The 15,709-nt window shown below is 38.1% G+C and overlaps 1 protein-coding gene across 2 annotated transcripts in view; it reads right to left on the minus strand.

The window, feature by feature from the left end:
* LOC139734108 (77 kDa echinoderm microtubule-associated protein-like) overlaps positions 1-6,960 on the minus strand; it is an 89,001-nt gene extending 82,041 nt beyond the window's left edge. The window contains exon 1 of one of the 2 annotated variants that reach the window (XM_071644922.1): positions 6,700-6,960. In XM_071644922.1, coding sequence (XP_071501023.1) covers positions 6,700-6,949 — 250 coding nt within the window. In that variant the 5' untranslated portion in view covers positions 6,950-6,960. The remainder of the gene's footprint in view (positions 1-6,699) is intronic. The other variant, XM_071644923.1, reaches the window with a different exon arrangement.
* Positions 6,961-15,709: the final 8,749 nt, after the last annotated feature.

A 15,709-nucleotide genomic window follows, 5' to 3' on the forward strand; every position in this document is an offset into this window, starting at 1 on the left:
CAGACAGCTATTCTATGTACATATTAATAGCTTCATGGAGCAGTGGTCATGACTGGCTTAATCCATGGTAAGAGCACATTTAGCTACATTTTGTAGTTCTCCATGGATCCTTTTAGAACAGAAGTGCTATACATTGTATTAATTCACTTTCACAAGTAGAGTCAAATCAATCAAAATGGTGATTTCATTGACATTCTACTAAAATTCCAAAGAATATGAACCATTATTTTCTCACAAGTCTCAACCTGGCATGCATACAAATCTTCACTAGATTTTTTTTTAAAGCAAATAAGATATGAGCTGTTATTCTGCACATCACATCCAATCACCACATAGAAAGGGATGCCAAGTTTGCAAAGAGCATTGTAGTATTCTGAGGGCTGAGAAGACATTAATTCTGTTGGATAAAGAGTATTGAATTAATTTTCCTGCAATAGATATGAGTAGTAATGCAATCTGGGGAAAATGGTGTTTGCCATGAAACGTGCAGTACTTTTGGAGAAAAAAAAACCTTAACGGTACTAATTAACTGCACAAAAAGTAACAGTTGGCATCTCTGCATATATTTATGTATATTAACTCAGCAATGATGAATTTGATGGGGAGACTGTCAAGTTACCATGGATAATCAAGCGGAGTTAGGATTTTCAATCTTTGTTTCTATAATTCAATAAGATAATTGTGACGTTGTAAAATCATTATGCAATATTTCATCTAATTTGCAAGCAGTTTTGACCAAGCAAACTTTTTTTGAATAGTTTGAAATGGTATTAAGGGGAGGTTATTCTTCAGCCTTAGCATTTCAAACCTGATGGATAGAATACTGTAAAACGAGGAATGTTCGCGTGAATTTTGCGAGAGCCAAGATTCGTGATATTAAAATGCAGGTGAAAGTTCTTGTCTACACTATATGTGACCCGCTACAACAAAATTATCCTAAAGTCAGGCGAGGTCGATTATTTGAAAATTGTAAGGTATAATCCCCTAATCTTTCTGCTTTAAATTGATATATAACACATTTTATAAAAATAATCGGCTGCGGAGATATCGATGTTTAAAAGAGAGCATGTCGAGACATCTGAAAAAGCACTGTTTCGAGAAAAGCGCCCTAAAAGTCTTCCTTTCGACACAATCATGATCAAGGGACACGCAAGTCAGTTTTCACCTCTGGACAATAGAAGGTAAGCCCTAGCAACCCCTGAAGAGTTCATTCAAGCACATCAGCATCGGCGGTCTCCTCACCAACCAATCAGTGACCAGGATGTGACAAGCGGCTGAGCATAGCGCACACCGCCCGCACGTGCACCAGTCGACTGGGCAGTGTGCGAGCTTCACGCTTCGGTTAGCAGCAAGCAGCAAACTGACCAATGAGATCACTCTGGTCGTTGTTAGGGGCGGAACCTATCTGTGGCGCTCAATCCAAATTTTCGAGCCAGTTTCTGCTTCGTTGAAACGCCAAAAAACATGGCTCAGAAAAACGCTATTTTTTAATCTTTCCTTTGGTCATTTTGCTTCAAAATTTCGACAGATGATAGAAGACATGTTAGACTCCAATAATATATCAAAATCAGAAAATCGTAAGTTTTGACCAATTTTAATGCTCTGACTTCAAACTCGATTTTCACGGCTTCGACAGTGCGCGACTGCAGGACCTTTTTGTTGTAGCAGGTCACATATGCACTGAATGTCAGAGGTAACTCGCGAAAATTTCATGCCGCGGCAAATGCCGTTGGCTCAAATTCGCAAACATTTCATGCCACGAAGATATCGTGTTTTACAGTATTCTGCAATGTTTCTTCCCACGACAGTCAATATTCAGATAATGCTGCAAATGTTCACACCATGGAGCGTCAAATTTTTAACGTTACTTTGATGTGATTCTTAACCCTAACGTGCCCATGCACTTACACTGTATAGCTGTAACTTGCTGTGTTTTGTCATCAGCATTCAGTTAATTTCTCCAAACCTGACTTCACTGTAAGTTAGTCAGTCCAATCAGGCATAACAATATGCCTTGGTCCAATGGGAAGACCATGGTGATGCAATATGGAATAAGAGGATTAGGTAATCTCTATTCACTGGCAATTAATTTTCAAACATCTGTGCAGATCAGCAATGAAAGCAACCCAGCTGGACATGCTAATCAGCAAGCAAAGCAGAATAAGGTTAAACACCATGTATAATTATCACATATAAAACGTTTCCCTTTCTGATTTATTAACATCGTGGATTTATTTGCCATTCAATGTAAACCATCTCTGGAACCCTTAAACCTGACTAGATTTTTGGTTTGAAAAATTGCATATATATCAGACGTGCAGATTCAAATTTCGGAAAAAAGATCTCCGACTGTATATTCAACATTTAATTTAAACATTGTCATTTTTAGATGAAGAAAAAAAAAAACGTGCCAAATATTGTGAAAATATACTAGTTGGCAACTCTAGATTTTACATACACTGTTTGCGCTCCATGTTATACAACAAGGTTAACAGGAAAGACAAGAACAAACAACACTGAGATCTAGTTATGAATCACCATTTTCACGCAACCCGCGTAAGTTGAGTTCTCAATGGATGATAAGTTAATTTCTCATATATAACATGCTTTCTTCTTGCACTTCAAACACTAATGGAAAGTGCCAAGGAACATGCTAAGCTCAGCTAGGTGAAAAATATAAAAGTATTGATAAATATCCTTCAATACTGATATAGGTAGGTTGTACTGGTAATAGAGTGTTCGCTTCTTCTATTTAATAAAAATAACCATGCGACTATAGGAATGTCAATACGATACTAACTTGGTCTTTGTTATCAGATTCCTCATTTTGACATTACGTGCATCCACTATTTGAAGACATTTCTCATCGCAAAATGAGATAAGAGTGAAACTGTGGCATGCTGTTTGTAGGTCACAGAAATTCTTTAAAAATAGTCACACGACACATGAAAAATCCCCTTTACTTTCATGTGCCAAGGATTGAAGGATTGCACAGCAAAACTACAGTGTCACTGTATGTGTGTTCTGTTTTTGTTTTTGTTTTTGTTTTTTGGTGGTTTTTTTTTGGTTTTTTGTGTTTTTGTTTTTTGTTTTTTGTTTTTGTTTTTGTTTTTTGTTTTTTTTTTTGGGGGGGGGGGTGTCATCTCTGACCTACTAGCTTCTATCCTAAGTATTCACTTTACTGCCTGCATGTAGTTTCTAGAATTCTTCTCAGAGAACTTACTGCCAGAACTTTGATTTTATCCCCCAAATCTTAGAAAGCATATAATATATATAGTGTGAGAGTGATAAAGTTTCCGGACAGAAAACAATACTGAGACGAAAACTTGAACAATCAAATGATTCTTGCTAATATTTTAAGAATATTTCATAGGTGGTTAAATCTGCCTTGGAGAAGCACAGTGATGAAATGAAAAATCAGTTTTTCCCCTTATCAAGAAGCAAAGTCAGCAAGTTCCTGCCATTGGGCAATAAACTGATTTATATATATATGGCAATATTCTGGCATACAAATCAAGTTTGCAAATATCTGGTGATTCCCAGAGTTTGCACGAAACGAGACCACCATGAAATATATGGTGCATACATCTCAGAGCTGCTAACAGTCACACATCAAAATCAGAGAAGGTTCCAGAGATCTATCATGTGTGTAACATGCATTTCAAGGTCACAGTTCACTATTCCAATGGTTTCTTATTCTGAAGGTTCATTAATCTTGACATGAAATAAGTTATTCTCAAGAATCATCATTCCCAAGGTTCATTCTTCCAAAAGTTAGTGAATCTAGACTTGGCAGCTCTGATGCAATAATAATGCATCTATTTTACAGGGTTTTTATTTTCACAAATTTCGCGAGTAGGGTGGTACATGTACTTGTCCACTGCTGTACTCCATGATTTTGAATTCAACCACTTGTGAAATTCTCAGCAAGTCCGGATTTGCAAAAATAAAATTAGACTCACTACATAATGGAACATACATTTGTACAGTACCTCAAACTCATAGGCCTGTACGTTTCACTTGATTTTTGATAGACAGCTACATGCACATTCAATCTGTAATGCCATTCATTTTTGATCAGCACAAATTTTCTTCTTTTCTCTTTCTTTTTAGTTGACCCCTTACCTAAACTCATTAAATTTTCATGCATATTTCCATAACAAAGGTAACCCAAAGGAAGTTTTGCCCCAACCTACCAACAACTACCTATAACAAGTGAAAAATCACTGCTGGCTTGCTTGTCATGACCAATCCTGCATAAATCTGAATGCACTATTGTATGACACATTCAGAACAAGCACAGGGCAATCAATAACTCATCTTTCCTATGTTAGCTAGGTCTGCAAATGTGCGCTGCTTCTTCTATAGGGACAGTCGGCTGTACAATATCCTACAAAGTACTGGCCATTGACCAGCTCCTACACACAATGCCAGTTACAATGCTATCTGCAGGGTACAGTATGTGAGGCAGTCTCGCCCAGTTGATACTAGTAGTATGTTCGGCAGATAATGCACTATCCATTAGTTGCAGACACGGTGCTAGTTGGTAGATGAACCATACCCAATTATCAGACAGAAACACAATGAGAGCTAGTGTCACTACATTAAATTCTGCAGTTTGTTGCTGTATCTTTTGCTTAAAATTTTAAGCGTTTATTGGTGGTTCTTCATGAGGAAGGGTCCAAGCAGTCTCATTCATTTGAACCTCGTGTTACTTATAGGCTTAATACTACTGTTCATTTTGGTTTCAGCATTTTTGAAAGCCTCTTCACTGCTAAGTGTGCAACTGGGCCCCATTTGACAGTTGTCATAAGCTACTGAAATCCTTGCATCTGATTGGCCGAAAGCAAATTTGTCATAAAAATGTGGCAGTTGTTACTGGTAACAAGTTTTATGAAACCGGATCCAGATCCTTCAAATGGCAACACACTTCAGAAGACTGAGGCTCCTGTTTCTCCCAAAGTGGCATCGTTCTTCATAGTTTGTTTGATTTTGTGTAGACATAATGAATTCAGCCGATTCTATCCAGCCTATCCTAACTATGCAGTCAAATTTAGAGTTGCCAGTTTGATAATAAGATAATGATTTCCTTAACACAATATCCCAAGCACCGGATGGGTTAAACCTGCAATGATAGACTTATGCTGGGCCTTCCTCCTTCACAAGCCAGTAGTATTTAACATACAGGTGGCTTCGTAAAAGTGATTACTTATGACAAGTGCAGTGCACATGACACGGAGCATATGCTCCAGGTACGTTTGCCCTCACCACAGCAGTTCTGGGACAGAGTTTTGACAGTGGACCCAATTCAACCACTGGCGTGTGCTATGTTGTACTGGATGGACTCCCTTTATATACAGTTTGTGCCCCTTTAAAGAAAGATTTGGTTTTTGTACCCAGCATAATGACTGCACTTCCCACATGTCAAATCACATTAGCGCCAAGCTGGCATTAAAGACACTGATGGGTATGAAAAAATAGGTAGGCAAAAAATATGAATGATTTAAAAAAAAAAAAAAAAAAACTGGATGGATATAATATGTAATGCGCATATCTGGTTTAGCTACCACCATAGACAATAAAAGTCTTGTGAGGCATTGAAAGTGTACAGTCCTGAATGGTATGGGTAATGGGTATGGTTGGTTTACAATAAAACCAACACAAATGTATCCCTGGAAATGTAGTGATACAGTGCCCATGTATACCAGCTTCAACAACAGACAGGACTAAAATCTGATGAGGTATTGAAAGTACATACAGTGTACCAGTAAAGTCTAAATTAGTATGGATACTGGGTATTGGTTAACTTGTGAACATGATGCAGTGATATATTGCGGTATGCACAAACACCATTCCTTGATCAATTATCCCTTCATTATGCAGTAGATAGAGCATGTATCTATACGCAATATCCTATAATGATATGCATATTTTATAACATAGTAAATATATATATATATATATATATATATATATATATATATATATACATGAGGTGTATACACCAATGAGAAATGATGACTACCAATTGAAGAGGACTGCATCACGCTATCTAGCCTTTACTGTCATTCTTGATTGCTGGGTTTTTATTTTTCATTCTTCTTCAGAAATAACTTTGCTATTCTTTACTATAAATATCCAAACTGTTTTTTTTTTTTCATCCAAATTGATATTCATCAAACAAAAGAACAAAAGCAGGATGTCATTTTAGAATCATAAGTTTTCCAATGTGAGGTAAACCAATATGATTGTGTGTTTACGGGAGTGCCAGGAGGGTTTGAGACTGAAAACAAACAAATATGAATATTCAGGCACAAAAGCTTCCATACAAGTCACAACTCTATTGTCAGTGTATGATTCATTGCAAATAAGTTGCACATACTATAATATCATATGGAATTTTGATTTTTTTTCTTCTAAATTCCTTTCATAAAACACAATTTAAACCATTATGCATAAAGAATCAATTGAGTAAGTCATTCAAATCAACTGGGACTTGGAAATAAAGGACAGATTTGTAATTCAGCTTTGATTAGAATAAGAAAATCATGCTACATGCTTATATCAAATATATGTGACCCCATTCCTATATATGCTCACACTTTAAAAAAAAAATCCAAGTGCAACCCTCTGTTGATAATGATCATCAATATGCATTGATATGAACAATATATTTGCTCAAAAGAAGTATAGATTTACCCAAGCCACTGCTATATTTATTCCATATATGAGCAGGCAGCGAGTGCTGCATCTTGTAGGGTATAGGGTGAGAGTTGGTTGACTTGCTGCGCCGTGCGAAGGCTGGGTGGACATCATCCTCGACAGAATCAACCTCAAACAGCTCGGCCGTGTCTTCCAGCAGCTTCATCGCATTATTCACCGCATGGGAGGATGTCGTCATGGCGATGCCGGGGGGAGACGCCGCCGCCGTCGGAGAGAGGGGTATCATCCAAGATAATGATTTGGTCAGAATCGCTCTGATGAAGAGGTACACAAGAGCATGGCCATGTGGCAGTTAGCTTCAGTCTGACACGGTTAACAATCTACTTTACACCGAGGCGCGAACACTTATAGGGACAATCCCATCACAACTGGCACAAATATAGATCACATTGAACACAACAGGCATCTCTCTACGTGGCAACACTGAGTGAATGGATGTGACAATGAAAGTGCTAACCAGTGCTCACAGAAACACAATCCACAGGTACGACACCACATGAATAGTAGCGGGGAAAGAAGAGGGAGTGCTAATTTGAATAACGAAAAATGTCCCTTGTATCGGGTTGCTTGTTACCAGTTGTGTTTGTCGAGATAAGCCACAGTTAATGTAGGGAATCCACAGCAGGGAGTGTACACGGCTCGTCTCCACACAAGAGCCCCACGTGTCACGGCCGCTTATTTACGCGCTGATCCACAACAAGTTTGTCCTCACGTCGTCGAGTGCGGGGCTGCTTCCATGACTAAATTTAACAGGCCGGAGCGTTGGCGATCGTTGTTTGTTGCATAGCGATGCTCCCTCAGCACGTTTCCCCTGACAGGAAATATGCCTGACCCATAAGGAGGCCACTGGGAGCATACAACGAGTCCTGAAGTCGTGAAGTTGGGGGTGATGGGGTTATTTAAAGGGGGGGGGGGGCTTTAGATTGCAAGGGTGCGGAGTAGAGAGAACTGCAACTACGCAATCATCAGAGCCCTGTAATGCTTCACGTCCTTCAATCCCTAACGAGCAGGAACAGCAAGTTTAGCACACAAAAAAAGATATTCCTGGATAGCAGTCTGTCATCACAGTGCTGAGTCTCGCTGCAAGAGAGCTGGCTGCCAGGAAATACTTGAGTTGGAACATATCCTGATTCAGTGGGGGAAATACGTACTGGATCACACACGAGTATAATGATAATCTACTGGAAATCCCCCACGAGGTGTGCAGCACGTCCAGTAAGGAGAGCGATGTTGTGGTACGCAAGGAAGACTGGAAGCAAGAGTCTCGTGTCTGTTGGCTGGCGCATTCACATAGGCTACACCAACAGTCTTTCACGGTTCACTATTATCAGCAGTCAGCAGCACCTACTAGCTTACTGCAAGTCCGTAACATAGGTGGGAACAATTTACTGTAGAGCTTGTCTGCTAAGACTTCAACCCACTCTATTTGCATGATGGACACTGAACACGTGGTCTACAAAATGGGGGCTAAGGACTGTTCTATAAAAAAGTCACTGTCTACCCATCCGGATTTAAAGTGTTGAATTCCCATGACATAGACAAAATACCATGGTGCCACGCTGATCTGAGAGTTCATTGCACTGATGGAAACAAAATCTCTGTCATCAACTTGTTAAATTCTTCTTCAGGTGTCATGACTTTCACATGGTAGGCCAAGAGCATACTATTGTATTCAAATGTATGGATATTTTTTTTTTCTCTGCCAAGGACTTTGCAATGACTTTAAACTTTAGTTACCCATTTGCCATTCAGAGTACCTTTCAATACGAGGAATCCTATTTGCATCATTAGTATACAAATAGTGAATCGTCACGAGTGCGAAGGTACAAGATTTTGCATCATCTTTCACCGAGTGTGAAATCTTGTTCCATTGCACGAGTAAAGACCATACACTATTTGTTTTATACACTACTCGAACATCAACAGATGTGGTAGACACTGATTCTTGAATTTAGCACAAAAATGCCGACCATTTTCTGTGAAAGACGAATGAGTAGCCGCACAGTTACAGTCATCGTACGTACGTACGCGAACCCGATCGGTTGAAGTTGTTTACAAAAATGAGTGACAAAAGTATGCGCTTGTAAGCGCATTTGTGATTGTTGAGTGCATACGGTAAATGTTTGTTTAAAATTGTGACATCAGAGCCATGCGATGGAACAAAAACTTCAAGTCAATCGTGAGTTTAACATGGCAGTCAATGGAAATGGATGATGTCAGCCATGCACTATCCATTTTAGCTCAGACAAAATTGCACGGCTGACAGCCACAACGTGCGATGGAACTTTTTACTAAATGTCACGTGATGGGCAGTCGACCAATCAGAAAGCTACATTCGTTTTAGGTGTTGTATAATCGCTACTATGTCAGGCAAGGTTCACGGTTGTCAAGGAACAACCTTTGTTACGGAAGTAAAGTTGAGTTATAATGGCAAAAATGTCCATTGTTGCATGAATGACAAGCCCTACAAACACTCAGTGTACATGGCCTGCATATTAGTCCATGTACACATAAAGTGAAATTTTTGCATCGCGATGCAGATCCCAATAATAAACGATACTCTTGTGTCCATCCAGGTTTACACATCACGACACAAAAGTCAAGTTTTGAAAAGTGTTAATTCAGGTGTGTGTGAATAGCACTACTGTTCATTGCTTGCTTCCACTTACAAAAAAAAAAAAAAAAAAATAGAAAGTTTAGGTAGGCCAATGTCGCTTATATACTTCATATTACAAGACATTACAAGAAGAATATGATACTGCATTAAATTTAATATTCATTACAGTATATTCATAACATTCAAGACCTGATCAAGCGGCTAGAGCAGTATTATCCATAGCTGGTCAAGGCACTTCAGAATGTAGCTGTCACAATTGCAAAAATTGTCCAAAGGCTTTATCTTATCAATCGGGCTGATAAAGCCTTCATTTATATGTGTGTAGTATCTAAGTGAAGGTTCGAGCACAAACAAAACTAGAAGAATATAGCAAACTAACATAATTTCTTTGAGAAGACATTTGAATAAACTTGGATATTTGAAGTTCATTTAGACTTTTAGATACTAAAAGGGAAAGAAGTCCCCTTCACACACATCCAAAACTAACAGTTGAAAATTGAATTTTGCAGTGCAAAGCAAAAACCCTCAATTTTAGTGTGACACAAACAAAAAAAAATTTGATTCTCGTGATATGCATTGTGATGCAAAAATCAGTCCAGCTTGATTATCTTTTTTTTTTTTGAGGAAACAGTCAATGATAGTTTGCCTTGCAATGCATGTGTGAATATCACCCCAAGAAATTATTGACTCTTTTTAATCATACCATGCAAATCGCCAAACTAGGTCTGCAAATTCAGGTGCTCAGCTTCACGCTCTGGTCACTGTTCAGGCACGTGCCTTTTGGAAATTCAAAGTGCTTGATTTGGAACCTTGGCAAATTTTCTTGGCTGTGTGTGAATTGTGGTGTACAAAACGCATGAGCACACAAACAATGATAACTTCTGTGTGTGAATGCACCTCTATTGATCCCCCTCATCAAGGGAATGGTGTGGTTAAGTTGTAAAGCAGGTGGGTTGAATAGGGATGAATTTCAGCTTTGAGGGTCAGTCAAAGTCTAATCCTGTTTGTGGATTAGCCATACTACAATGCCCAACACTAATCCTTTTATCATCAAAGTGGCTTCAAATAAGGGTCTTGAGTGCTTCAATTACTGCAACAGAGTCATCTAGATTGACCTGCTTGTTGACTTATCCCTGACTGAAGCTAGAAGCTGGTATTTTCCATTCAGGATTTTAAGAGTTGAATGGCAATATGTTCTGGCAGTTTGATCATTTAAGTCTAGGTCATCTACACAGCAGAGAGTCATCATTCCTCACTGTGTAGGCGAGAAATGCCCTCCAAGCACTCAACTTTCATAGATAGAGAGGAAAAACGAAATAATTAATAAAACATCTTAAAGAACTAGATGCAAGGTGTAGCAGCTGCAGCATACTCTTTCTCTTTACTTTCTCCTTTCAAATGTGTTCGTACAAGTAGACATAGATGCCATTCAGGAAATGTACTCTGGTTTAAGACATGTTAACATTTATCTTCAGTTTATTCCAAAATACTTTCTGACAGAAGACATGAACATTTTGAAATCTAAAAATGCTGGGCAATATCTTGAAACAGTGTTATCATATCAGCATGCCAATTAATTGAGGTGATGTCATGTCCTGGCAAAAATGTGAACATAATTTCCCTTTTCTCATTTCAGATGCAAAGCTCAAAAAGTATTCATTTGCAGAAATTAATTGTACACTTGTAATAACGCTGATGTGATGACTTCAAGGGAGAGAGGACAAAGCTGCTGAATTATGAAACACTTTCTTCATTTCATTTCTTAGGTTAAATGGGAATTTTCCCCAAATATTCAATGCATGTGGACTGAGTGAATGCAGTGAGATTAGTAAATCACATCAGTGAAGTTTGAGGAAAATCAGACAAACCATTCAAAAAGTTTCAGAGCTGCCACTTCTTGACGATGCAAAAAAAAATCTGACATCACTGTAGAACAACAATATTTAAGGCTTTATAAAAGAGATATCTGCAAAATTCATTCTTGGAGCATAATGAAAGTGCAACTGACTTTACATACCTCTTTCAGAAAGCAGGGAGAATTCTCTTTTAAAATATATATCAGTAAGAAGTAAAATTAATTTTTCATTTAAAAAAATCATATATTTTTCAGAATTCTCATTGTATTTTCTTTATACCATTGTTCTGCAGTGATATCTTATTCAGCAATGGAGGTACCACGACTTTAAAAATTCATACCTTTTGAATGGATTGTCTGATTGTCAAACTTCACTGATGTGTTCGAGGCTATTGCTGAATTCACTCAATCCACTTGTGTTATTTGGGAAACTGCTCCTTTAAAGTGCATGGAGAGTTATTAAGCAGTGTCATCATTACCTTGAAATGCAATGTACACACATATAAATTTTGATAATTATATAAGTTTTCTGAGAAAGCTCATGAAATTTTAAATTCTTCTCTTTTTTTTCTTCTTTTTTTTTTTTGCTGATTTTGACGATACATTGAGGGATATGTAGATTATAATAATGCCACTTCACATTTAGCAGGGAGTGGGATTTGCCTTTGCCTTTAACTATAAGATGACGATAAAACATTCTTTCCTGTGTCAACATGAACTCTCTGAGGCTAAGCTAGCCTGCCAATCCATGGAAATTCTTGTGAAGGTGTCCATATTTCTGTGTGTTATGCTTGGCACAAGGTGATCAGAATATGACTCACATACCGGTGATGTCAAAAAGAAAAGCAAACTGACTAATCCCTGGCATTACCAAGTTTAAAAACAGCGGTTTATACAAATGACAATGATTAGTACCTTGCATTTGAGCACTCAAGGTATACTGCCATAACATGAATGTATCACCTCAACTGCTGAAAATTTGCATATTTTTAATCCTGACATTGCTTCATAAAAGGAGAGAATAATCCATTCTTATTCTGTTGCTATGTTTCTTGATTGCAACTATGTCCTGCAATGAAATTATTTTGCAAGTATGATAATTCAAAAAATATTATGCTCACAAAATATTTGGTGTATATCTATATGTAGGAATTTACCTGTTACAGCTTAAAGGCGATGGCTAGTAACTGATCAGTGGGAATCAGTGGGAATGCTGGGGGTGATTGTTCCAATCCTTGTGGGATTCATTTAAGAGTACATTATCTATTGCTGAGTGAAAATTATTTGCTTCAGAATGGTCTCATATTCAAGTCATGTATGTGCAGTTTAATGTTTCCAGGTTAGCATGCCTGTACAGTGACAGGGCGATCGTTAACGGGCCCGTTAACGATCGCCCCGTCACTGTACAGGCATGCTAACCTGGAAACATTGAACTGCACATTACTTGAATATGAGACCACTCTGAAGCAAATAATTTTCACACAACAATAGATATAAATGAATCCCACAAGGATTGGAACAATCACCCCCAGCATTCCCACTGATCAGTTACTAGCCATCCCCTTTAACCCATTGAGGATGGTTTGATTTTGCTACAACACATATTTCCCATGTAAACGTTTGCCCGAGTATACTCGGGACTCATCCTCAATGGGTTAACTTGTGGATTTAGTGTTTCTCGAAAGTCCAAATGATGATATCAATGATGATGAAAAAATTACATTAATATCATCTAATACAAGGTGTAGTAATAGTAACAAAGGCATAGTAGTAATACAATTGAAAAACAAATATATAAATAATGACAAAATTGACAACAATGATAAACTATATCAATAATAATAATGCATTTTTTTTTTAATCACACCACAGTCATTCTGTGTTGACACACAAGGGTACCAATCCTCAGTTGAATCTTGAAAAATGATTAGCTGTTTACAACTATAATATCTTGATTTAGGAAATGAATGTGTCATTGCACACTAGTCAAAAAAATGGAGTGTGGAAGTAAGACTAGCACATGTGTGCCTGTCTCTGTGAGGTCAAGCATGCCACATACTATCATGTTGCTCCCGTGTTCATTCTTGCAGCAGATGGTCAAATGGACTCAACAGATAATGACACAGGCCGCCTGGGTATTGATTGCCCTCAGTAAATGGATGCGATCGTCAGCAAGTGCTCGTTTATGCACATCGCAGATGTACAAGACTGTAGCAGACCAGGATTTGGTATGAAAAAAAAAAAAAAAAATCTCAAATAGGCTTGAACAACCAGAATGAAATCCTGCTAACTCCAATTTCAACACTAATTGCTGATGCATTTATCACTCCCACTATAGGAATTTTGCATGAAATGCAGCAAGTTTTATTACATGACATACCCACACATCTGGAAGGTTTAATCAGTCTACTACATAAAATTCACGTATCATTATCTCAGCGAGATATAATTTTGGGACAACTAGCAGAGGTTTGATTCATACATGTGCACTAATTCTTATCCCCTGGCCCTGGGCCATAATCATCCCGTTCCAATTTTCTTTCTACCCCACAATGCCCTTTCATATTGAGCAAAATAAAGGAGGGGGGGGGGGGGAGTACAAGACTACTAATATTCTAGGAAAATAATAAGGGAGACTCAACAGATCAGAGGTACTTGTGTGTTACCTGCATCTCAATAGGAATGAATTTACTCCATATCTGAGAGATTTTCAGAGGTCTAGTTTTGGTTGTGATTTAGATGTTAACTTTGTGAGATATGATCAGAAACCATTTATATAGTAAAATGGTCCAACCTTTAATTAGAACCACTCTGTTTTGCTTTGTTTCTGAATATCTTAGCTATTTCAAAACCGATTTTCATCAGAGAAACTTTGAATTCGTCTTATAATCATCTAGGTTCTTTAATATTTAATGAGTGATTTATTACCTCTAAAAATATAAAATTTAAATCCACCATCTCAACTGAAACTATATAATCCCTTTAAATCCAGACATGAAGAGATAGTGATATTTTCAGGATGCCATCTGCAGAATTAGGGGAAATTTTGGCAGGTCTGGGAATACAAAGTGCTTTCAAATATGATGCTTTGGTGTAAGCTGGATACAGTGGAATACTTAAAAGTGGAATCCCTGTATAGCACAATGGGTGTGTAAGGTCTGTTGAGTGACTTCTTGGGAGGCACTTTGGAATTGCAGGATTACGTTTTTGCCCTGCTTTCCTTCACTCTATTCTGGCATAAGAAGGCAAAGGGTTAGATCCATGTCATATACTGCCCCTTGATTCACACGTCAGAAATGCATGTTTCTGATTAAAAACAGGATTATTTCATACTCATCAGACAGCTTCATTAGGTCACTCGTCAAGTGATGTTTTCTAGGTAGTCATTACTAATTTCAGTGTGCTGTCAAATGTGAATGTTTTCTGTGAGACGTATACAGCACATCTCTGACCACAAACAGCTCCTATGCAACATAAACAAAACAAAACAAAATCCTGCACTTGGCATTTTGGTAATTAACAATGTATTGAACAAATGATAGATTACACATATCGCTTTGAGCATGTATATAGACAGGATTTTCTCCTCTCTTGGCACTTTAACCTGTTGACGACCAGTCCTGCGTATACTTGGGCAGGTGTCAATAGGAAAGTGTGTGTTATAGCAAAATCAGCTCGTCCTCCGTGGGTTGAGCTCACATTTTCAGCTTCAGTGAAAATATGACATCAAGATTTGGTCAAATGGCAAAGTCTCATGGAGCGAAACGAAAGTGAAGCATCACGAAAAAGAGTGGTGTCACCATAGTGCTCTCCACTCCACTTTCTCAGAATGAAAGGGGCACAAGTTCCCCATGGTGTAAATGTATACCCCCATGTATCAGATGTGAAGCATGACACAAGTGCCTCAGGGATCAAGTTAAAAGACAGAACATGTTTCAGCAAGTTCAGTGACCTGGACAGCCACAGGCTATCCATTATAGACTGGATATTGGAAACACATGAATATGTGGGTAGTACTCTTGTATTTCATTATAATGATTGAGAATCATATCATATATTTCCTCTTCACATGGAGAAAGCCCCGAAGAAGCCCTAGAGAAGCTGTGACGGAAGACCACGCCAAATTTGTTACACGAGAGAAGGCCCTGACGTACCAGAGTATATGTGTGGTCTTCTCACAAAGGGTGGTACTGGTAGTTTTGATGCTATAATTTTGAAGACATGATGAAAATGCGCTTTTATGCTATCCAACAGTCCAAATACCATCAACCACTGTCTCTGATGCTGTAATAAACAAATACATGAGCAAAAGGGGATAATTAGATGTTCTAAACCCTAATTAACCTCCTTAAAGTCTACATAATCTCTTCAGGCAGTGGCCCAAAGTGTCAACTTATTTTGTTACAAACAATATTGACCATGACCATTTTAGCAGATAAAATGTCGTTCTTGATAGTATTATCATATTCCTGCCCTTACAGTCTATGGGTGCGATTATCAACTCACTTCTGGCA

The sequence above is a fragment of the Diadema antillarum genome, unplaced genomic scaffold (genome assembly GCF_040938485.1).
Source record: "Diadema antillarum isolate AM-2024a unplaced genomic scaffold, OU_Dant_1.0 seq00000510_RagTag, whole genome shotgun sequence".
Classification (NCBI taxonomy): domain Eukaryota; kingdom Metazoa; phylum Echinodermata; class Echinoidea; order Diadematoida; family Diadematidae; genus Diadema; species Diadema antillarum.